Consider the following 24,204-nt stretch of genomic DNA (forward strand, 5'->3'; position numbering starts at 1 on the left):
CAGCTTCAGGTGCACCTGTAGAAGAGTTTGTTGTAGATATTCTGTGCTCTCTGCATGTCCGTGCAGACGGCGTCCACCACCACAACCAGTTTTTTCAGGTGCTCTTCCAGCGACTACATCCAAAACACATATGAATTTTGTTCTGTACAAAATAATGCTGAGAAGTTTGCCTCTTGCGTGCACGTACCCCATCCTCTGGCTTGTACTGCACAATTAGGTTCTCGTACCACTCAGAGGTTCCTTTCTGTTGAGAAGACGAAGGCATTTAAAGTAGTGGTCATTCAAATCAAAGTCAAGCTCATTAAAAGGACTCCAGAGCAACAATTCCACTTTCACTCTCGTTACCTTCACGGCAGATGTGATGTCCAAGTGCAGCTCGTTACGCAGGGGGCAAACAGTCTTAAACGCCCGCATGTTCTGCATGTAGCCGATCCCCCTGGTACACACAAAAGTGTATACATGCAGAGGGTGAATTAACACGCTAAAAACGTTTGGGTTGTTTTCCTATAGCTATATTATTTTGACCCAGCATATTGGGTTGAAGATTGAATTTGAGCCGGCTTTTTTTTGGGGGGGGGGGGGGCTGTTTACTTTAATTGAAATCAATTCAATGTATGGTGCTGGATGGATTGGTGGGGAACACTGTTGAATTGGGACACAGAGATGAGGGTTCAAGTCTTGATCAGGGCAGATGGGTACATGCAGTCGGGTATGTGGTGACCCCCCCCTGACAGGAGAAAGCTGCTTCTTCTTTGAAAATGTAAATGTTAATAATTAAATTAGTATCATTTTTAAATACAGCAATCCTGATAATTTCTGGGTAGCTTTAACTCATCAGTATGGGTATTTTTTTAACCATTGCTGGTTAAAATCAAAATCTTAACCCAAAATTCTGAGCCCAATCCATTTTGGACCCAGCGCTGAGATAGCTATTTCACCCAATTTGGATTACTTTTGACGGAGCAGTTTTAAGAGTGAAGGATCTTTCTCTAAAAGTGTAGTTGAGATGCTTGCCAAAGGATCGGTGTATCACACATTTTGAGGCATCTAATTACCCCCCCAAAAATATTTTTTTTACCTTGAGGCTCAATGGAAACATGTACCCATTTTGAAGCATTATTTTTGAACACTCAAACAGTTTGATGGATTAATAAAATTAGACAACTTCATGGAAACGATTTGCTTCAATTGTAACAATATGTAAGTCATGAGCAATGTTGCATTTCCACTGCACAGTTTCAACTTAGTTCAACTCACTCAATTTAGGGCGGTCTATGTATTTCAACAACTTGTTTGATATTTGACGAACAACAGTAATGGGTTGCTACATGTAACTACGCTACTAGTAAGCAAAATATTGTACCGGCGATAAAGCCACGCGGTTCTCAGCGTGCGTTGCGCCATGCCATGCTAAACTGTTGTCTTAATTCACTGTTGAGTTACATTGTTGCCCTTTGTATTCACAAAACCCTGACTGTGAGTTGCTTCAGATAAAGTGACCTCCCGGTTTGGCTGTTATTCCCAATTGTAATCTGACGATTTACCAGCTGCGTAAAATGCTAGTGTGATCATCCTACTAAAATGACCAAATCCTTCTTCTGCAGAATCTCAGTTTTTCTTGTGCAACTGATCAGCACCACAATATGCTCTGATAGCTGCCACCCAGAGCAATAAGTAAGATGTATGAAAACACATGTGATATGAGGAGAACAATGGTGAGGAAGGCGGGTCTCCAGAATATATTTTTCGCAGTGTGAAAAACTGTTGGTCGTACCCTTAAAACACAATAGTCAAACAGTCACAGAAAAACGTAAGATGTAAAACCTGCAGGACTTTGTGCCCTCGAGTACCAGGATGGGGGAAACCTGCTCTAAACTGTGCATAGCTGCAGAGGTGGGCAACTTAGGTCCAAAAAGTAAAAACCCTGCCACAGATTGGCTTTAGCCACAGCTGCTTATATTTAATCGGCAGGTAACTAGCTCGTTTAGCCGCTGGTCAGACCTGCTTTTGCAAATGGTAAAGTGACAAAAGCAAGCCGAGCCATGGAAAAGGGTAATGTTTTCTGCATGGGCAAGCGGTCTGTTGGGTGGCGGTCCCTCAGTGTGAAAAGGTCACCGCCACTCACGGCACGTGATGCGATGTGATGCGATGGAATGCGATGGCGGTGAAGCAGCAGGGACGTTACCTCAGCATGAGCTCGTAGCGCGTAATGGCAGCGGCGCTGGTGCAGGGGAAAACCTGCCGCATGTTCTTCATCAGGCACAGGCAGTGCTCTGTGTACAGCCTGAAGCTGTCTGACAACTGCCTCTCCTGGACACAGGAAGCACCCCCGAGTTATGCTGTGAGACATTTTTGGCTGAACCAAAAACCTTGATGAATGTCAGGGACGAGCTAATGAGGTGGACGTTTCCAAGTGATGACCCCGACCCCCCGCCACACACCCCATGATGTGCCCCCAGGTGGAGAACCTACCAGGTCTCCTCTCACAGAGGGAGGGTCCCACTCTGCATCGATAGCCCTCAGGAGGCGCAGCAGCAGGGAGTAGCACACCCGCTGGGCTCGATGGTGGCCGCTGTAGCACTGCCAGCGACTGAGGCAGAAAAGGCAACCTTTTAGCATGTTAAGCTGCTGTTTTATTTTCACTCTCGTACAATAGAAGCTCACATGATAGCCTGTTGGAGACAGGTGAGGTCCGTCTGCACAGCGTGGTGAGTTAGCACCGTCCACGCCGGGGGGCTAACCTGCCCGTTCCAGTTGTACGGCTCACGCTGGCAAAAGACGTCAGGGTCACACTTCAAATTACATTTCAAGGGACGTATTGTTCAAATGTGACCTTTTAAATGCTTGGATCTATGAAGAGTGTCTGCCCACCCAACAACTATGACATTTAAAAAGCGGGGGTGTCGAAATTAGGGCGTGAATTTTGAGTTGGTTTAAAGTTCCTTTATTGCCACAATTTTTTTTAATGCGCGATTAATCACCGGCCCTTACTTGGAAAGCCTGGAGTGGGGGAATTCCAGTCGCAACTAAGCAAACACGTCCACGTCAAAATTTTGCAATAATAGATTTAATAATCATGCATATATATTTGTGGAAACTGCCGTCACGTTGTATTTTACAATTTTGAAAATGTAAAAAAATTACTTCATGTTAAAGATTTGATAGCTCTTAATCTGAAAATTTAAATGCACTGAGCTGTCACCAACGTCTTACAAATGCAATTATGCCATCTAGTGGCAGAAATATAACCTCAACACAAATCAATATCACATTCTTTCTTCTTTTTTTTTTACAGTACATAACATCTTTTTTAAGTTTAACTCGATTTTATGAATTATTATAAAATTACTGCATCAATGACTAAAAGATGCAGCAATATTTCTATTAGTTTTTGCCCCCAATTTTATGTTAACAGTAGTATGAAAACTTGGAAAAATATTTTATTGTACATTTTATTGTACATTCAGAACAGATATAAAATTTGCGATTAATCGTGAGTTAACTATTGAAGTAATGCGATTAATTACAATTAAACATTTTAATCACCTGAGACCCCTATTCAAAACCAAGTAAATCTTGTAAATTTGTTTTTAGAAATCGGTTGGAGTCATGGTTGGGGTTAATGTCATGGCATTGCCTGACTTGATAAAAAGCATCCCACCAGAATGCTCTGACGTCATCCCCATTTTATGACGTATTGTACGTATCAACCAGTGTCATAGTGCTCAGTTAATTTCTTTTTGCATTTCAGCTCAGTGAGCGCATCTCTCAAAGGAGGAAACTCACCTTGACGTGAGCGTGCTCATACTGAACAATCTGACTGAGTAGTTTCTTGTGGATGGACACGTTTGACTCTTTCTTCGACAGCGCCGTGTCTCTCTGAGTCCAAAACGAAAACGTGAACACCTTACTCGAAATGAGAGGCAACCCGGCAAACGCTCGCTTCACGTACCTGGCTTGTGAACAGCTGCAGTATCAGGTGACATTCTCCCTGCACTTTAGAGGCGCTCGAGCGAGGCTCCAGCTTGAACCAAGTGTCGAAGCCGCCAACGGGAATCTCCTGTCAGTGCGGTAAAAACGAGCCGGGTGAAAAGGCATGTGGAATACTTTTAATTCCAAATATCTGAACTTTTCTCACATTTAAAGAGATGTTGATGCATCCCAAGAAGTCATCTGCATTTTCCTCTGAGCCGGATGATGACGATCCGTTGGCACGCATCGATTTTGCAATCTGCTTAAAATACCTAACAGAATGATATGATTGTCAGTGAAGCTCCCCTGTATGCAAGTCTAGTGTTCATTTTAACAGCATTCTCATTGCTAGAAACATTCTAATACTAATATATATCATTATACAGTAAAATTACATCTCTTGACATTGAATTTGTCTCCCTCAACCAAATTTTATTACGTACTATTTTTAAGTTAAAAATAATTCAACCAAGCGAGAAGCGCTACAATATTATTAATAATACCTTCCCATTCCTCGAAGTCCACTGACTTCATTGAGTTTTTTGCAGGCCTCAGCCACCGACACGTCGTCATCGTGATCCCTGGAGGAGAAAAGGAGAGTGCCATTTATACCTTTACCAGATATGATTGGATTGTGTATGTATAACTAATGTTGAGGCCATTAAGAAAAAGGATCTATATGACCCCCGTGTGAAGTGGGTCATGTCATCCTCTGTAATAAATGCAATTAATAAAAGTAAATAAATGCCACTTTTTGACTATGCACTTGACTCAATGCCAAAGTGCAATAACAATTGGCCATCTTAAAATCCCAGAAAGGGTTTTAGCTGACACTTGTGTAAACTACAAGTAAAACTTTTTGCGCTGCTGAACGTAACTGCTTGAATGGTGTAGTGGTTAGCACACTCGGCTCTGGTTTGCCTTTTTTTCCCTTCTTTTCTTTCTTTCTTCCATCTTCTCCCTTCCTGCTGCACTACGATTTCTTGTGGCAAGGAGCTGTTCTGTTTCAAATATTAATTGAAGAATTGAACATCTATCCAATTTCCACATGTAAAGAAGACACGGGGAGAGTCCCACGTTTTACTGAACCGGGCGTTTTACTTCTGCATCAGAAACATTGTCAGTGAAATACCTAATATTTCATACAAAAATTACATCGCCATGGTGTCAAAGGTAAGATTTAATCATTACATGCCTATAGTTAACTGTGGAAGGGCTTAAAATTCCGTGATGATACCCTTTACATACTATGTAAATGCAGACCCCATTTTAACATTATGAGGGGGAAAAATCAATTTATTAACTGATTTGCTCCCCAAAACGTATAAAAACGTTCTATTTTAAATATTGCCATGGTCCCAAAAATGTATTTATACTTTTTTTAACGTTGTTTATTTTTACGCTAGAGCATACAAAAGGCTTTGATGCAGCCTCTGACCTGAAGAGGTCGCTTAAAGCAATGGTAGTTATTACAAAAAATGGCCAGCAGAGTATACGAGATCAACCAGGGCCATGTTGCAACAAGCACTTTTCCCTAGTGTTTTGAACAGGTTCGTGAATAATGATGAAACTGAGCTAAATTCTAATGCTAATTGCTGCAAAACGGAAACTATATACTAATAAACTTTTTTGTCCTGATGAAAGAAGAGACTCTTATCTTTCTTTTGGTAGGTTCCATGTTTTTATAGCAATAGAACACAATATTCTGTGGGCCTTGCAAGATCAGTCAAAGTCCAGTAAAACAGCCGGGAGCGAAGAAGGTTGCTTCAGTGAAAATGGCTGGGAATGAATGACTTAAAAATTAATTAACTTCCTGTAAAACACCCATATCTTACCAAATGTCCAAATGTAGCAGGTCATTGTGGACGTCATCCACTTCACTGTAGATACAAAAACGGAAGAAAAATGCTCAAGGTGTGCTTCTCTTGAAAGTTTCAAGTGATATATCATCAGGTCAAAGTGTCCGACTCACAAGACAAAGTGCTCGTCCCAGACCGGATTGAGGGTCTCTGGCTTGACCTCAGTCACTTGGATGCACCTGGCTGGGAGCGCCTCCTTGGTGCTGGAGCGTTTCTCCAGCTTGTCCTTCCTCTTCCTGAAGCTGAACTTCCTCTCCTTCTTCTCCTCAGGCTCTCGCGGGCTCTGGCCCTCCAGGATGCCCAACATGCAGTAGGGGTCGCTGTAGCCTGGCAGCAAAACAGACGCTTATGACCAATTTGAGATCCCGTGCACATTTTTGAGTCGCAGGACACTTGAATTTACACTGTAGGTCTAAGCAACGAATTCAGATTTTTGTGTGTGTGCCTATTTCAGTGTAAAAGTGACATATCCGATAGGGTTTGGCAAATTGCACGTAAATCCAGGGCCGTGACCAGGTGTAGGGGGTGCGTTGCCGAGTAGAAATGCACTGACTGCATTTGACATTGTGTCCTTGTTAACAGAACTACTTGTAGTTACCATGTTATAAATATTTATCACAACTCAATTTACACATATGAGCATGATTTCCATGCCCCCTCAGCGCAGTGTTTCACAATCAATCAACTGCGCACGTCTATGCAAATGACATACTATTAGCAAATGAGTAAACAATTTGTCTATTTCACTGAGTGTGCTTCAAAAGCTTTTCAGTGGCATAATGGAGAAAATATTATCTCTGGCCAGAGAGAGGTGATTTTGTACTTGAAGTGTCTTACCATTGGCATCCTTAGCCAGCAGATTCTTGGCTTTCAAGACAGAAGCTCTCAAGGAAAAAGTGGCTCTCTGTGGAGGAAATGCACTAGATAGTTACAATAATTGCAACCATGAAGAAAGTTAGAATTTTGCATCAACGCTGTGGAGACTCACCTTGGATTCTTGCACTTTCTGGAGTATGATGTCATGCTCCTCCTCGCCCATATCAAACACCTTTTTCAAGACAGAAATAAAAACTGAATGTTTTTATGAGGTCCCGTTTGACTGGCAGCTCCTGGAAACACTCTTTACACTTAGAATGAAAGCCGTTCACTGCTTGCATAAAAGAAGCCTGCAATAGCTGGCACAACATGAGAATAAATGATGTCATGTGACAGCTTCTTACACTTGTATGTATATATATATATATATATATATATATATATATATATATATATATATATATATTAGGGGTGTCAGTCGATTACAATTTTTAATCGTAGTTAATCACATGACTTCAATAATTAACTCACGAATAACCTCAAATTAATCACACATTTTACATCTCAATTTATATCTAAATTTATAAAGTGTACAATATTTTTTTCTAACTTTTCATACTCTTGTTAACATAAAAGTGGGAAGAAATGTTAACCTAATAGAAATATGGTTGAATTTTTTAGTCATTGAATCATAACAATTCATTTAAAAAAAAGTTAAAAATAGGTACTGTACTGTAAAGTGTGACATTGATTTGTGTTGGTCATTTTTCTGTCACTACATGGCATAATTGCGTTTGTAAGACAATGGTAACAGCTCAGTGCATTTTTCTTTTCATATTAAGAGCTGACTAATGTAACGTGTGAAATTCTGCACATTTTAAAAACTGTAAAATACAACTTAACCCCAGTCCCCACAAATATATGCATTGTTATTTAATTTATTACTGCTAAATTGTGTTACAGTGACTCCTTTGCACAACACTGAATGCTTTTATTTTTAAGTTCAATACTGATACACATTGTAAAATGACTCAACTTAACTGGAAACGAACCATCAAAGATCTTTTCATATTAAGAGCTGTCTAATTTTTAACATGAAGTAACTTGCGAACTTCTGCACCTGTGCCACAGACAACTCTTGCTGGAGCAACCTAGCTCGTTGCTAACGGCTAACCGAGTGCATTCTTCCAAAGCAGAGAAAAGGGCGGTAGTGCTAAACAGTCCAAATGGCTCCTCCCCGCTAACATTCTGCCCCTTAAACATTGTTTGTTTTAGCTCCAGTGTAGTACAGTGCAATTTTAGTGAGTAATTTTGACGTGGACGTTTCTGCTGCGTCATGACTGGAATTCCCTTCAGTAGAGGCTTTCCAAATAAGGAGCGGTCGTTAATTGAGTGTTAAAAATATTAGTGCTGTTAAAGGCACTTTAAGTTAAGGAGAAATTAACGCGATAATTTTGACATCCTTGATAAAAAGACAGACAGACAGACAGACAGACAGACAGACAGACAGACAGACAGACAGACAGACAGATATATAGATATATAGATAGATAGATAGATAGATGTTGAGATACCTTCAGGAGGTAGGTGAAAAGCTCTTCATCACTCGTCACATGTTCTGATGATGGCACCCCCACTCGGTTAACGACTGTGTACACAACCTCTTCATAGAGCAAGTCCAGCTGGATGGGAAAGAAAACAATTGTGATACGTAATATTCACTTTCTTGTATACCATTTCAATTTTTTCTGTCATTGCGTTTTCAAGTGTAAGAAATGTAAGTTGAACTACATTGGACCTAACAAACCTCGGTCCTGCTGATTCTGTCCTGGATAAAGGCCTGGTCCACGTGTTCTTGTGGTGGCGGCACGGTGCAGGCTACTCTTTGGCACTGTGGTGGGAACAGTCTGATAGTGAATCCTGAATGGACTCTCAGAGGAAGACTTTATAATCAACTTGTTGAGGAGGACATCATACGCTCTTCTTTTTACATGTGACAATACAACCAATTGGTGCAGCAAAACAACTGCACCCCAAGCCTCGCTACTCATCCACTGCAGGCATGTTAACGTACTCAGTGGAAATAAGCCTTTATCTTCACAAGGACAGCTTTTGAATTACGCTAAGTGAGCTCTAAGCTGTTCATTTTGCAGTGTAGACCATCAAAAACAGTCCAGAATCCAGATTGTGTAAAACATTTTTTTTTTCAAAAGCCAAGCCTCAGAACCGTGAGGTACATTTTGTGTTTTAACTGCAGCATTAATGACGCCACATATCGGCGATGACAAAGTCTTTGTCAACATGCTAATAAATCATCACAGTACTATTAAGACTGGAGGCGAAACATAACCGCTGACAGCAGCTCGTCACTGACGAACTTCCAAAACAAACGCTGGCCCCGTCTGTTCACAGACGTCACCGTGGAGTGGGCACGGGCTGCGCAGCTGCCCACTCATCCTTGCTTGCTTATGTGTCGTTGGCCTGCGAACAGATGGAGAAGTGCAAGACGGGCGGGAGGTTACCTCGGCTTGGCCGGCTTGCAGCATGTTCTCCTGTTTCTGCAGAATGGTATTCATACGCTCAAAGAACTCCATGCTCTCCTCGGAGACCCTGCCAAGGAAGCAGGAAAAAACTAGATGTTTGATTTCATGACTCTTCTACACACAAAAGATTGCTAGGTTGTTACTGGATGTTTCAGTGGATAACACCATTGACCTGGTTTATTGGGATTGTGTTTCAAACTTTGATCAGAGTGACTTGTTGTGGAGACTCCAGACCTCTTCTAAGACCTTTAATCTTTCTTGAACTCTTTCCTTGTGGATTCAACTACTGTCAAACACGATGTTTGCTATTTCTTTCATAAGTGTGTGTTCAATCTATCCCCACTTGCATCAATTGAGTTGAGTTCTTTTTTTGTTTTGTTTGTTAGAATAGCTCATCATTGGTAATACTGTCAAACCATCTGATGTGTAAGATTTAACTCGGGCATCTGTCAATGGATGTTTTAAGTTTTGATAAGATGTTTTCCCTCTGCGTCACGCCTCATGCTGTTTTGTGATTAGCACTTCAAAGACATTGTACGCCTGTGAAGTACTAACAGCAAAACAACAAGCTCCCCTAATTGGTCTGGCCTTGATGTGCGTGGAAAAATTAAGATTTAATTTTATTTGTATTTTTTTACAGAAAGTTGATACGCCAGAAACTCATCCAATTGTCGAGGACCGGTTGGGAGCACAAACTCTCACAAACTCTGCCCAACAAGACTTCCAAAAGAGAGTCAGGCGGCTTGGAATCAGTCCAAAATTACCTTGAAATATTCAGTCGGAAGTGTTTAATTGTCTCATAAATATCTATTGGACTAATGTAGACTGAGAGGTCTTATGAATGCAATGTCAGACTCCCCTGATTTACTCCATCATGGATGCTCTCTGGGATCTATTTAAATCAAATGAGCACAGCTGTGTGCAAAAATGCAAATGATATATATTTTTTCCAAGTTTGAGAGAATTCCCGGACTCCCACCAGCCTCCCGGTCGTCATGGTGATACGTGGCGGCACGTTTAGAGGGCAGGGATGGGGGGGGAATGGATGGCGTAGCAAGCTCCAACGCCTTGGGAATCCCACATACAAACACATTCCAAATCTCCTTCACCGGGGAGCTTTCCACCACTTGCCGAACTGCATGGAAACCACCTCTGATGTGAGCAACGGCAGAGTGATGGGGATGAGCCTTTTCCCGAACCCCTCGCCACCTACCCGTTTGCCATTCCCTCGTCATATTACGGCTGTGGCGGAGGCAACCCATGTGAGGCCCCAGTCACGCTCCCTTTTATTGGCGTCATCGCATCGCAGCGGGTGTGTGGCAGCCCATCCTTGCTGCCACCCGCCGACTCTCGCCATGCCGGGGGGAGCAGATGGTAAACCCCTGAGGTATTGATGAAGACTAATGGCAGCCATGCTGGGTGAGCTGGTCGAGCTAGGCTAAAAGAAATAAAAATAAAATGTGGGCTTGCTGGGCTAAACCTGCTGAAATATTTGACTACTCAACCAGGTTAGAGTTAAGATGCGCGGTAATCTGAATTCTCCCACAGATGGACTCTGGTTTGTTGGAGTGCAGTTAGACTGAGTGAGTCTTACAAAAGGATTGCTATAATGGTTTGGCGTAGTTTTGCTTTAGCGCATACAATACAAATAAGCTCCACTCCATCGTCATCCTTGCGCTTTGAGACCCTCAATTCCCTCCACATCCGTTCCTAATTGTCGCGGGTATTGTAGTGAGCACAAATCTGTTCAGTCTTCTGTCAGTCTTACTGCCAGAGGGATTTGGCTAAACATTGTCGGGTCTTTTGTTCCCAGCTTCTGGAAAAAAAATGTTTAAAATAACGCTTGATCTGACACAATGAAATAAACACAACACACTTGCTCACGTGACCAGAAAAATACAAGTGGCTTGATGTTGCTAGGAAACAGGTTCTCATGTTGTTTTGAGTCAAATGTATTTTCCTGAATTCATTCCAATGCTTCAATTATGTCCCACAACCCTTCCCCCCACCGTCTGGGCAGGCGCTGAGATGATAAGCAAACATTGGAGACGGCTTATTGAAAAAGTGAAGGTGACAAGCGGCCGCTCGTTTCCAAACTTCAACATGACGTGGCAGCACGTACACAGCAATTACTCGTGCACGAATCACAGTCGGCGACGGCATGAAAGACCATGTGATGCCTTCCGATCAAACACCATGATTTTTTTGTTAAAGAAATCTGATTGTCACACGCTTGTCACTTGCGTCGAATCAGCTCTCTAGCTCTTAACACTGCTGGAGGATGTGCGTGACAAGTACTAACGCCCTACCCCCACCACAACCTACCATCAAAATTACACAATTGATTAGGCAAGAAGGAGTCAGCCATAGAAAGTGCTCACCTGGAAGATAGAATCTGTCTTTTCCTTCAGTGGCACTTGCCACAAAGAAATCAGAACGAGAATGCTCCCATGTTTTCGCACTCAGTACCCCGTACATGCCACCACGTACACGCAGTTAACATCACATGTAAAGTGACATTCAATAGTCAGATTTGGTGCAGATCCAAGCAAACTTTTGGGCACTCACGAGTCACTAGTGCCCCCACGCAGTAAATTTTGTACAGTAAAATTTACTCTGAAAAGACTATATTGTGTCCCAGTCTAAACAGAGTAAACTTTATCCCTTTCAGACCCATAGATGGTCACAGTGGACATGATAAATATGCGTGTCTAAATCAATAAAACGTATAATTTATCCAAATTATTTCAACACTTCTGATTCATGATCACAATGAATCACAATCGCAAGTTTACAACACATACCAGCCCATATTATCCTGGGTCCACTATAACAACTAAAAACATGAGATAACCCCAAAAAAGAATTTCCATATTGTTTTTATGTGGGAAAAGAGTCAAAATAAGCAAACGGAAAAAAAAAAAATGTTGGTCTCCTTTTGAACACCAGAAATATTTAAACTATAGCAATAAGGCTGGCATAGCTGTATTCCATGCTGAAGGTTGTGGGATTGTTCCACAACCCTTGAGTGTTCTTTATTGTTGTTGTTGTTGTTGTTTTTTTTAGAATTTTACTCTCTTCCAACTAGTGTAAAGTTTACTCTGTTTAGAATGGGACCGAATATAGTGTTTTTTAGAGTAAAATTGACTCTACAAAATTTACTGTGCAGCGTACAATACCCCTAAAATAATGAGGACTGACAGCATTGAATCTGCTTTAGTGGGCTGCTTCCTCCCCTCTACGGAGGTCCGTGCTCCCAGTTGCGGTGGCCCTCTGTGCGGGCACTGATTAAAAAGCAGTGACATGGAGCAGGCAAACATGCTAATGAGATCCCGGCAAAGCAGAAATGCAAAGTGTGAAGTCCACATCTGCTAAAAACTGATTGTTGCATCCATTAAGAATTAGTACACGCACTTAAATACACAAACACACAACATTTTCTCGAATTGAAATAATCGACCTGATGTCCTTTATTGTCAACTAAAGCCTGAGTGTAGGCATGTCTACAGTGGTGTGAATGGCTAACAAAGATCAACAGCTTGCCTTTAATGATGAGCTCTCAGCATACGTGCACATTGGTGGCTCAGCGGGGAGCCTTTAACACCAGGGAGCCCACATGGGAAATGAGGAATGACATGCACCGTAGTGACAGTTCAGACGGCTATTTAAAGGAACAAGAAAAAAAAAGTGATCTTGCCTGAGCCAATTGGATTATGCATTTATTAAAATATCTCATCAGAGTGATACGCGAGACAATAAACAGGTACAGCGTAGCACCCGAGGTCGTCCTCCGTGTTAAAAATAAACACGGGCGTCATTACAACGGAAGTTCACGACGAGATAGCAAAGCCTCGGTTTAGGTTGCTATGGTAACCCCAGGTTCATACTATTAGTTGTTGTGTTTTGCTGCAGATGAGGCTTAAAAACAAGACTGAGATGGGTGAGGGGGCTTGAGGTGACCTGTGTCGTTTGATTTGTTGCTACGAGACAAGCCCATGGAAAACTTATTGAATCAAAAAGCAAGACATTTGATAAGCAAGAACATTTAGTGACACTTTTTTTATTTTTTATTATTGTTTTGTACAAAAAGTAGCAAATTTTCTTTGGATCAATGTTTTATTCCATGACGACTTTCTGCTCCTTTTTATTCTACACTGAAGAAATTTTGTTTTATATCATGTTGTCTTTTTCTTTTACAAATGAATAAAATAATTGAATGAAATGATATTATAATTACTGCCCGTGCTTGCGTGGGTTTTCTCCGGGTACTCTGGTTTCCTCCCACATTCCAAAGACATGCATGGCAGGTTAATTGAACACTACAAATTGTCCATAGGTGTGATTGTGAGTGTGGGTGGTTGTCGTCTCTGTGTGCCCTGCGATTGGCTGGCAACCAGTTCAGGGTTTACCCCGCCTACTGCCCGTAGCCAGCTGGGATAGGCTCCAGAGGTCCCTATATTTGAGGTGTGGCATCTATTTCTTCAACTGGCCTGACGCACCCAATAAACAATTGGGGTAAGATGGGAGCAGAACTTAACAGGAGCAGCCCTGCTGCACCTGCAGCTCCCCAGATTGACGCAACAGCGAGTCGGAGAAGTGTCAAAGTTGTAAAATGCCTTGCATGTAATCATGTAGGTCATTCTATTAATGCATTGTAAATTTACTAAATAATGAAATGTTTTCATCACTCCTTGATGTCGTCACGTCTACGAAAGATGGCACACCACTTCTACGCGTCACGAATGAACAGTCTGCCTCGAGTTGCAGAATATCACCACAAATGTTCATTTTTTGCTCTTTTAAGCGGGATTAAATTCAAATCAATTATGAGCTACAAAATATAAAATTTGAAGATGAAAAATTAACACAGTGGTCCTTCCAAAGCGAGTCTCCCTGCAGCCTGCCCCAAAATGCACGCAGCGCATATTTGGAGTGACTTGTAAACACTGTATCGGAGAATATCTTGTTTGCAGTATCGTGTTGTGCTCTTATGTATTACAGTGAGAGAAAGAGAAAAACAACAACTGTTGAACTATCAAAACATGTTCATTTTCTTTATGTGACCAAATGCATTTCAGACATAACATCCATAAACGTACTTGTCACAGACTACAAGAAATGGCAAATAATCTTTTAATTCACACAAAATTATTAAATCAAATTTCCCGCTGCGGTAATATGACCTCATTTAAGCAAGAAAATACCACAAGGAGCAACAATAAAATAACCAAACTTTGGCTGATGTCTCAGAAGATGAATTGTAAGCTGAATGTGACCTTTAAAGTTGAGGCAGCATGATTTGATCTGTTGAGACGTCAAACTTTCTAAAGTTTACAAGGGTTCAAATCTCAGATGATAGCCTTACCTGCGATTGGAATTTACTTTCTACTGATATTTAACAGTTCCTGAAAATTTCAGGTGAATATCTTTTTTCTAAGGTAGTGGTTGCTATGGACATTTGAAAGAGGCAAGGACCAAAACTTTAACCCATTTTTGTCAATAAAAGCCTGGTTTTCACTGAACCCACAGTAATATTGTTATTGAGATATCTGGCATGAATAGTGAGATATGAAACTTTGTCCATAACGCCATATTGTATTTTAGTTTTCATTATGAATGTTTTCTCTATTGAATCCATAACAAACATGAAAGTCATGATGCGACTTGTTGTGACTAATTTAATTTAGGCGGCAACACAGTGAGTCACTGTTCACAAACACCATAATGTGTTTCTGGTTACTGGCCACTATAGAAACAGTATACAACTTGAGAGCCACATATTGATGTGCAACACATACACACATCAAGACATTTAGAAACAGCAGTGGGAGAGCTGCACCTCAGAACTGCATGGTGTTAAGTAATATACAGTACAAGACGACATTTGCCCATTGGAGCCTGACGGTGCATTGTAATAGTCCCATTTAAGTATGTAAAAAAAGAAGAAGTCAGCAGCACAAAGCACCACAGATGAAAGGAATTATCTTTTACTGTGAGAAATTTCTATGTATTCTAGTTTAATTGCATTGTAAAACGTATTGCCTTTCATGATATCTTCTTTCACAGTCTAATTTATCATATATAATTAGATGCATTATTTACTGGATGCAATGAGATGGAGTTAATATTGTTATACATCAATGTATTGTTTGTTCCCTTTAGGAAAAGTGCTTTCGGTCAAACTGCTTTCTCTGTCCGAGCTGCTACCGAGTGGAATCTCACTCTTGTTCACATCAGAAATCGAGACACATACATTACATTTAAGCTCCAACTTAAAAAATGGTTAACTGATCATTAGAAATGTCAACACTAATGCTTCCTGTATTTGTTTATCCCTGGTAGGTTTAATGTACATTTTAGTAAATGTATTGCTTTTGTTATGAAAATTTTATTTTAACATTTTAATAGCATTTTTGTGAATGTATTGTTATTGTTATGTATTTTACTAGGGTGACATTTACAATCTGTCTCGGGACTTCAGATGAAAAAGAGCCTTTTTAATAGGCTAATTCTGGCATTTTTACTGAAATGTTTATTATGGGACTGCTGCGGAGCAAAGCAGTAGCGGAGCAAAGCAGGCACATATTACTATCCTAGAAAATCGTGTTTATTATATTTTATTCCACGGATTTTTCCACAAAAATGTGGCCCATACCGTTGAACGCACCGGCACAAATGAGGTATCAAAAGATGCGGCTCGATCAGACTCGCTGCGGCATTGCTTTTCTTGGAATTCTGAATTACCATGGCGACGCAATTCCCCCAAATTCCCCCCAAAAAAGTCCCATTGCAATGAATGGAGAAGGGGGAAAAAAGTCCACAAATCAACAACCTTTTTCCAAGCCGCGCTACGCGCGCATACGTTAACCGACCGATATGATTTTTAGCAAATTTTTTTAAGTTTTCCCATCTTTTTTTTAAGGAATGTAAGATCTCCCTCCTGAGCGGGTTCAAAGAGAGTGAGCGAAATGGAGAAAAAAAGCCTTTTAACATTGGTATGTATTGCATCTGCCAGAGTGGAGCAGTCAACGTCAGAGTGAGGAGAGAAAAAAAAGTATTTCGAAAAATCTCACTTCAACTCGTTACCGTGGCCACAATCTTTGCTCACTAAACATCAAATTCGGACATTTTGTAGTCATAAGGGTCTTCTTTCAGACAAACATGCTTTTGTTTGACAAAGGTGTCATTTAGTACCTTTTATTTCACTTCAAGCGAGGAGAAGTCACACTTTTACGGCCATTCAACCCCATGTTATTTTGGTCGCCTTTTTCTCCTCAATTTTTTAAAATCTCAAGTGTTCAACCTGCTCTAATTCGCTCATTTTCCATCAGATAGAAAAAATGAGAAGATGCTCGCGTTCCCCAAACCCTTGCTGTCCTAATGAGCCATTTCTGGAATCTGCATTTTGAACCGTTAAGTCGTGAAAGCCTTTTGTTTGAGGTGTGTGCTTTCTCATACAACTCAGTTGAATGTGCGTGCGTGATGTGTCCAATAAGTTAAAGTCAAATGTGTGTACGTGAATGTGCATGTTTCTTAAGGCAACAGTAAGGAACTTTTAGTTTATGTTGATTATGGCTAACTTCCAAATTTCTTGACCGATTCCAATCGTTCCAATTTTAAACTATTCAGCTCATTTCAGATTTTATAAAATAAAAAATAAAATAAATAAAAGCACAGCATTATTTTTTTTGTTTTTAAATGTAATGGAATGGACAGCTATCTAAATGCTTTTTTAGCTTCACTGCCTGGTCTCTCACTTCTGCATAGCAACTGTCTCAGCCAATCAGGGCTGCCTGTCATCTCTCTCACTATTGAGCTCAATTCACCCCCCTTTTTTTCTATGTGTACTCAAGGCTTGGCCTATGTACGACTACTACTATTCCAAACACTATTACTACTACTACTACCGTGGACATATGATTAATTATGCCTAGGATTCTTGTCCCCCCCGCCCCATCCAGGGCAGCAGCCATCTTGACCAATTGATTAGGTACGCCCAGGATTCTCACCACTCCGCCCACCCAGGGGGGCAACCATCTTGATCAATTGATTAGGCATGCCCAGGATTCTGGCCAATTGATTAGGTACGCCCAGGATTCTCGCCACTCCACCCACCCAGGGCAGCAGCCATCTTGGCCAATTGATTAGGTACGCCCAGGATTCTCACCACTCCGCCCACCCAGGGCGGCAACCATCTTGACCAATTGATTAGGTACGCCCAGGATTCTGGCCAATTGATTAGGTACGCCCAGGATTCTCGCCACTCCACCCACCCAGGGCGGCGGCCATCTTGGCCAATTCATTAGATACGGCAAGGATTCTCTTCCCCCCGCCCACCCGGGGCGGCGGCCATCTTGGCCAATTGATTAGGTACTCCCAGGATTCTGGCCAATTGATTAGGTACGCCCAGGATTCTCGCCACTCCACCCACCCAGGGCGGCGGCCATCTTGGCCAATTGATTAGGTACGCCAAGGATTCTCTTCCCCCCTCCTACCCGGGGCTGCGGCCATCTTGGCCAATTGATTAGCTATGCCCAGGATTCTCGCCCATCCCCCACCCGCCCAGGGCGCCAGCCACTTTGGCCAATTGATTAGGTACGCCCAAGATTGTCGCCACTCCGCCCACCCAGGGCGACAGCCATCTTGGCTAATTGATTAGGTACGCCCAGGATTCTGGCCAATTGATGAGGTACGCCCAGGATTCTCGTCACTCCACCCACCCAGGGCTGCGGCCATCTTGGCCAATTGATTAGGTATGCCAAGGATTTTCGCCACTCCGCCCACCCAGGGCGGCAACAATCTTGGCCAATTGATTAGGTATGCCCAGGAGCCACCTCAACTGGTTCCTCTCAATGCTGAGGAGTAGCGGCTCAACACTGAGTCCCTCCCAGATGACCGAGCTTCTCACCCTATCTCTAAGGGAGAGCCCGGATACCCTGCGGAAGAAACTCATTTCGGCCGCTTGTATCTGTGATCTTGTTCTTTCGGTCACGACCCACAGCTCGTGACCATATGTGAGGGTAGGGACATAGATCGACCGGTAAATCGAGAGCTTTGCCTTTCGGCTCAGCTCCTTCTTTACCACAACGGACCGATACAGAGTCCACATCACTGCACTCCAAGGTCTCCAGAAAGGGTGGGTACTCTGAGCTGCTGTCTGGTGCTGTCTGGTGCATAAGCACAAATAACAGTTATTTGGCCCAAAGGCGGAGGGAGGCTACCCTCTCGTTCACCGGGGTAAACCCCAATGTACAGGCGCCTAGCCGGGGGGCAATAAGTATGCCCACACCTGCTCTGCGCCTCTCACCGTGGACAACATCAGAGTGGAAGAGAGTCCAGCCCCTCTCAAGAGGATTGGTACCAGAACCCAAGCTGTGTGTGAAGGCAAGTCTCAGCCTCACACACCAGCTGGGGCTCCTTCCCTGCCAGAGAGGTGACATTCCATGTCCTCAGAGCTAGCTTCTGTAGCCGGGGGTTGGACCGCCAAGGCTGACTTCATTTTTTTTAATGAATACAAATAGTTGCCTTTCTACAAATAGTGCATCCACTTTTGACTCACCTTCGGGATAAGGGTTCTGGACAGTGGGTGAGGGGGCTGCTGCCAGCGGGCGGTGACTCCCTGCGGCTCCTCAACGACTGGCTCCTTTGCACCTGGCGTAAGACGCTACTCTTTAAATCCAGCAGTGTCGTCATGGCGCTACTATCGGCCCCTAAAAGATAAGGAGGGTGACAAGGTTTGTGTTAGTTTTTTGTAACTGCCCAAACTTTGCAAAGATTTATTCTTGAAAAGGGGGGGCAAAGTGAAAAACATCTGAAGACTCCCTCCTCCAACTCTACCAACCAACACAAACAGACACACACAACCCAAAATTGATCCATCCATTTGCCTGATGGGACTTTGGGTGCGAGGTGGGGGAAATCCAAGATTTGTTGCCAGTCATTCACAAGACACATTTACCAAAGACCATTCACACTAGCACCTATAAGCAGTTTAGATTCGTCAATAAACTTGACAGTTGGCATTTGTGGATTTGGGGGTAGGTTAGAGCATGGGAAGAACAATCAAACTCCCTACAATAAGGCTACAAGCTGAGATTTGAGCCCCAAACCTCAGAACTGGAACAGTTCTGACAGAAACAGTGTTGTTGTTTTTTTTACAATCGTTTTTGTATTTTTCATTTGGGTTCGTTTTTATTTCATTTTGAATTTTGTTGTTTAATTTTAGTTATTCGTAATTAGTTTTTAAAGCAGGTTTGTTGGTTTGGATTTTTTTTCACTTTTTTTGTTTGTTTAGTTTTTATTAATTTTAGCTTTTTTATGTATGGAGTATTTGTCGAGTGCAAGCTAAAACAATATGGTCACTAGATTTTGTGTAACAAAGTAAGGTAAACAACAATACTCAAACGACTGTTTGACCTTCCTTCTTGTGTATGGATCACTGAATAGGATGGTGCTGTGTCCAGAATGCAAGTTCACACAGCCAATAAAGTTGCACACAAAAAATATGTGACAATGTACGCACAATATTGACAATTACTTTCAACAGAACGGGCCATGGGCAATGACTCACTGCTTCGCCTCTCTATACCACCATGGAATACGACAAATTTGCAGGTCCACTTCAACTGCTCCGGTGCCAAACATAGGACAGTAAGGTGTGGAAAAGGCCATCTTAGATGGACAGTGTGTCTCATTAGTTGGTCATGATCGCCATGGCAACCTCCAACTGCAGTTGAACCCCTCCCCTCTTTGCCAACTCCCACTTCAGGCTGTGAACGTCCGTCTGAGATACTGGCCAAGCATTTGATTTACATTCATTCTCATTTAGGTTATTCCTGAAAGATATCATCTAGACGTTGAAATTAATTTCTCAGAGACACCTGGACGAGTTACGTGTTTCATGGCACCTCTAGTGGAACTTTAACCAAAGTCCTACAACAATCAGGAATGCGGATTTGACTTTCCTTGATCAATTAGATGTTAACGGAGGTCTTTATGGATGTTGCTTATATACGTCCCAAATGGGGAAAAAATATTTTCAAGTTCTATTATTTTTTTATCCATGTTGTAAAAACCATTTACATTTGATTGAAACATAATGCTTCACTTTTCCTGTTTGTTTGTTTTTTTATACTAAATCCAAGGAAAACACTTACACTGTGGGAATTAAAGCACTTGTTAGGTTTAAGGCAATACAGGCACCCGAGACATGTTCTTCACTTTTTCAAAATTTAGAATCACACAAGCAACAGCTACAAGATTTCAGCGGGACAGCAACTATACCCAAATGTATAGTGTGTGTAGTAACACTACAGAAAATCACAACTCTCACTCACTTGGTCCAAGGCAAGCACTTCATTTGTTCACTTTGAATTTCCGTCAAACAACCTTTCTTGTACACTAGTGTGAGTTCAAATTTAAATAGGACTTGCCTTTTTAATTGCTTGTATACAAGCAGTTGAGTCGCTGGAGTGCCTGCCAGTGGGAAAATAAACAACCAAGTAAATCTTATGGAGCTGCCAATTTCAGAAAAGGTGCCTGTGAACGAGCCTGCGCCAAATGCACAACTCTGCGACACAAATTGCCAAGTGTAATTTGGTGCCTTGGTGATGAAGTACTGCCCCCATGAGTGAAAATCCAATCTTTGCTTTTACTGTGTTTATGGGCTCTTTTTTTCCCCTTCAGAATTCCATAAGTCACAAAACACGGTAACAGAAGGGTGTGAGCATTGGCTCATTTGCAAAATACATATAATTTCAGGCTGAAAAGTGTGCTGTATTTATTGGCCCCTGGCTATTTTGACCAAATGAGATATCATACATGTAACAAGCTGGGGTTTGTTAAAACAAAAATAAAATATTAAATTGAGGTTACATACTATAGAATATATTTTACAAAGCCAGACATTCTCAGCAGTCACTCGTTACGTCCTTCACTTTCATTTCCACTTCCAGGTTGTCTTTCAAGACTAACAGAGTTATGTAACCTTCATAACATGACATCTCTCTGCAGAGCAGATTCAAATAAAGTAAGATGGATTTAATGAAGCAGAGGGGCGCAAGACACTGAGCTTTTCCTTGCAATATTAACAAATGATATTTCATAAATCAGCTCATGTTGGCCCAAGTCAAAACCTTTCTCCCCACTTACCCTTGCTATAAGCGATTGTGTATAATCCAAGGGCCACTTTATAGGATTTATCTAAACATATGCTCATTTTATTAGCAATTGATCATTTTAAACTCAACAGAAGGTTGAGGGTCTATAAATACCTACAGCATAATTCCCTCTTTTGGCAACGCAGCACCTTTCTTAGCTCAGGAACGAGCAACTGGCGGCCTGTTTTAAAAAAATTTGATTTCTTGTGAAAATATGCTTACAAATGTGATCTGTACTGTAGCAGGCCTCTCCAATAAAAATCGGACATCGGCATTTTAGAGCTGTCATTTTAATAACGCGATACCGTGACACCACAATCATTTTGCTCACGGATATCATCCCGTCAAAATCTAATATCGACCTATGCCTACGCCTAATTTACAAGACCAAAACATTTATGTACAATAATCTCTTCCAATATTGATTACTGTAGCACAGATAAATTTATGGCTTGTATTTATTCAAAAAAATACAAAGGAAGAAAAATAGCACATTCAATTGCAATCAAAATATTGAATCTGTTTTACTTGAAATGCATATGGAAATAGACCCCCCCACCCCCCCCAAAAAAGGATAATAGGCATTCAATAGGAATTGGGTGCTAGGATCTGTAGTGTAAATCCAGCTGTAGTGTAAATCCAGTACGTTTTTAATACACCCGCATGTCTCACAAAGGCCTTTTTTGTGTGAGGTTGCAAATCGAAAGAGGTGAGGAAGAGCGAGCTCACAAAGGACGGCTGACAAGATACACAAGAGAGCCGCAGTGATTGATGGAGACGCCGTTCCACACAGTCAGCCCGACTCGGTCGAACACTTTTAAAAAGTTGACAGGCCATGTCTGTGAGGCTGAAGGGGGGGCCTCGGGCGCCAGCACTTCAAGCAGAACAATGGCTGCTGCTATTAGCCAAGTGTAATAGAGGACAATTAGTGGAATGGGAGTCTGAGTGGACACCGTTTTGAATTAATATCATTATCCAGATAGCTTTAGTCTGAATCAGATTAAAAGTAAGTCATTCATAAACTCACAACATTAGCACAAAGCCAGAGAAAACTGAAATTTGAGTTGAGGGACTTGAGTCACGAGTTGAGTCAGAGTCAGTCAGTCAGAGCCAGTTTTAGGACGAGGCAATTTACTTGGCTAAAACATATGGAAGACTCCTGAATTTATTTGTTATGGAGGAATTTAGAGACGTTTGAAGTCCTCATTACATGATTTTTTTGTAAAAATATGGTGGCCATTTGTCACATTGTTAATTTGAAAATCCAAACGCTCAATCAGGTGTGCTTTTTGAGCTCCTGCTTCCTCCGTGCACTTTATGTTATGGTTTGGAAAAATACACCTGCCTCTCAGATGTGCTATTTAATCAGTCATTACAATTGATAACAGCTTTGACAAATCACATTGCATGTTTCGAATTAATAAATTTTCAATTTGCATTTTTGCATTACAATACGGCCAGCTTTATACTTTACCAAATCACACCTCTTTGGTGGTTTTGCTCAAAGTTTACACATGCTGTGTGTGTCAGAAGTCTACACAGAAGAATTGCACCTAAAAATAAACTTAGGTGTGAACAGGTGAATAAATACATTTAGAAAGGCCAGATTTTGTATTGATCTCATTACATTTTGCAGGTGTACTTCACACATAGATTGTTAGTGCAACAGTCGAATTAATCAGCCGAATTGTCGTCTCGGACCAAGTCAGACGTGAGGAAGTGCAAGTTGCATCGGCGGCTTTATTGATCCACAAGGCTGACATCTGGCACCCTCATGGAGCATCCACTCCATTAGCCTCAAGTGACTTGCTTCTCTGCCACATATCATCAATGGATCATTTCAAATGCATCCCGCTGAGAGAAAGTGTTGGAAAATTCCTCCGGTTCCGATAAAAGGCCCATTATAGAAGATGCAGATAAATGGCAAAAAAACCACACACAAAAAACACGCTAGACATCAGCAAAGTGGTAAACTTAATTTTGCACTTGCGATGCCATCCTAAATTTTACATGGTGAAAACCAGAGCTATTTGGGATCTTAGCAAAAGATTGCAGTCTTATTAGATCAGAGCTGCTGGAGTGAACATACAACGTAGTGCCCGTTATTTGGGATCTACTGCCAGGCACACACAATGACAATCGATTTTACCCCTTCCCAAACAAGGACATCAAACACCCGACTATCTTCTGTCTTATAAGATTATCTTTACAGTATGTCTAAGGTGTGTTAGGATGGATTTGTCCTGGCAATAGTGTCCAAAATTAGCTGGGCCACAAATCTTGTCACATATTTACAACCACAAATAAATCCAGATGCATGTGGGAAAGCTGACATCTCTAAGAGTCAAATCGACTGCGTGGACTGTGACATGAACGGAATGTAACTAATCAAAGAAGCGCCTTGACTGACAAATAAGGAAGCAACAGTAAATAAAACAAAATATGTCCCACCAAATGTCACTTTTATGTGTGTAAAAGTAGGTTCCCCAGATCCAGGGTGTTATGATACGAATGTGGATCCTAAAAACGCGGACAGGAGAGCAGTTAACAATATTTATTTACACAAAAGACACACAGAAATCCAAACAGAAATCGCTTGCAAGGCAAGGAGGAAAACAATACCAAAAAGTGCACGCAACAACGCGGAAGTAACTCCAACTAAAAGGCTCGCACCGAAAGGGCAAGGAGATCAAATTAAAGTGCTTACACAAAAAGGCAAGAGGCAGAATACAAAAATCACTATACTAAAAAACTTACAAGGGCAAGGCAAGATCGTAGTACAAGGTGAGACGAGAATCAAGGTCGAGAAACAGTCGCGACTAGGCTTGGGCATTGGTGGCTGGCAAATGAATCGTC

At 41.7% G+C, this 24,204-nt stretch overlaps 1 protein-coding gene across 1 annotated transcript in view; it reads right to left on the minus strand.

Annotated features, from left to right (window-relative positions):
* The window catches only part of baiap3 (BAI1 associated protein 3), a 54,995-nt gene that overhangs the window by 23,180 nt on the left and 7,611 nt on the right, over window positions 1-24,204 (minus strand). Inside the window, exons 2-19 of the mRNA XM_086074769.1 lie at window positions 18,750-18,900; window positions 9,170-9,257; window positions 8,455-8,538; window positions 8,222-8,329; window positions 6,820-6,879; window positions 6,669-6,735; window positions 5,945-6,158; window positions 5,808-5,852; window positions 4,476-4,553; window positions 4,139-4,244; window positions 3,953-4,060; window positions 3,787-3,879; window positions 2,665-2,768; window positions 2,473-2,590; window positions 2,186-2,310; window positions 346-436; window positions 188-244; window positions 16-113 (exon numbers count right to left, since the gene is read on the minus strand). Coding sequence (XP_085930895.1) covers window positions 16-113; window positions 188-244; window positions 346-436; window positions 2,186-2,310; window positions 2,473-2,590; window positions 2,665-2,768; window positions 3,787-3,879; window positions 3,953-4,060; window positions 4,139-4,244; window positions 4,476-4,553; window positions 5,808-5,852; window positions 5,945-6,158; window positions 6,669-6,735; window positions 6,820-6,879; window positions 8,222-8,329; window positions 8,455-8,538; window positions 9,170-9,257; window positions 18,750-18,883 — 1,778 coding nt within the window. The 5' untranslated portion in view covers window positions 18,884-18,900. The remainder of the gene's footprint in view (window positions 1-15; window positions 114-187; window positions 245-345; window positions 437-2,185; window positions 2,311-2,472; window positions 2,591-2,664; window positions 2,769-3,786; window positions 3,880-3,952; window positions 4,061-4,138; window positions 4,245-4,475; window positions 4,554-5,807; window positions 5,853-5,944; window positions 6,159-6,668; window positions 6,736-6,819; window positions 6,880-8,221; window positions 8,330-8,454; window positions 8,539-9,169; window positions 9,258-18,749; window positions 18,901-24,204) is intronic.

The sequence above is a fragment of the Leptonotus elevatus genome, chromosome 1 (assembly GCF_054856555.1).
Source record: "Leptonotus elevatus isolate MCC_2025b chromosome 1, RoL_Lele_1.0, whole genome shotgun sequence".
Taxonomy (NCBI): domain Eukaryota; kingdom Metazoa; phylum Chordata; class Actinopteri; order Syngnathiformes; family Syngnathidae; genus Leptonotus; species Leptonotus elevatus.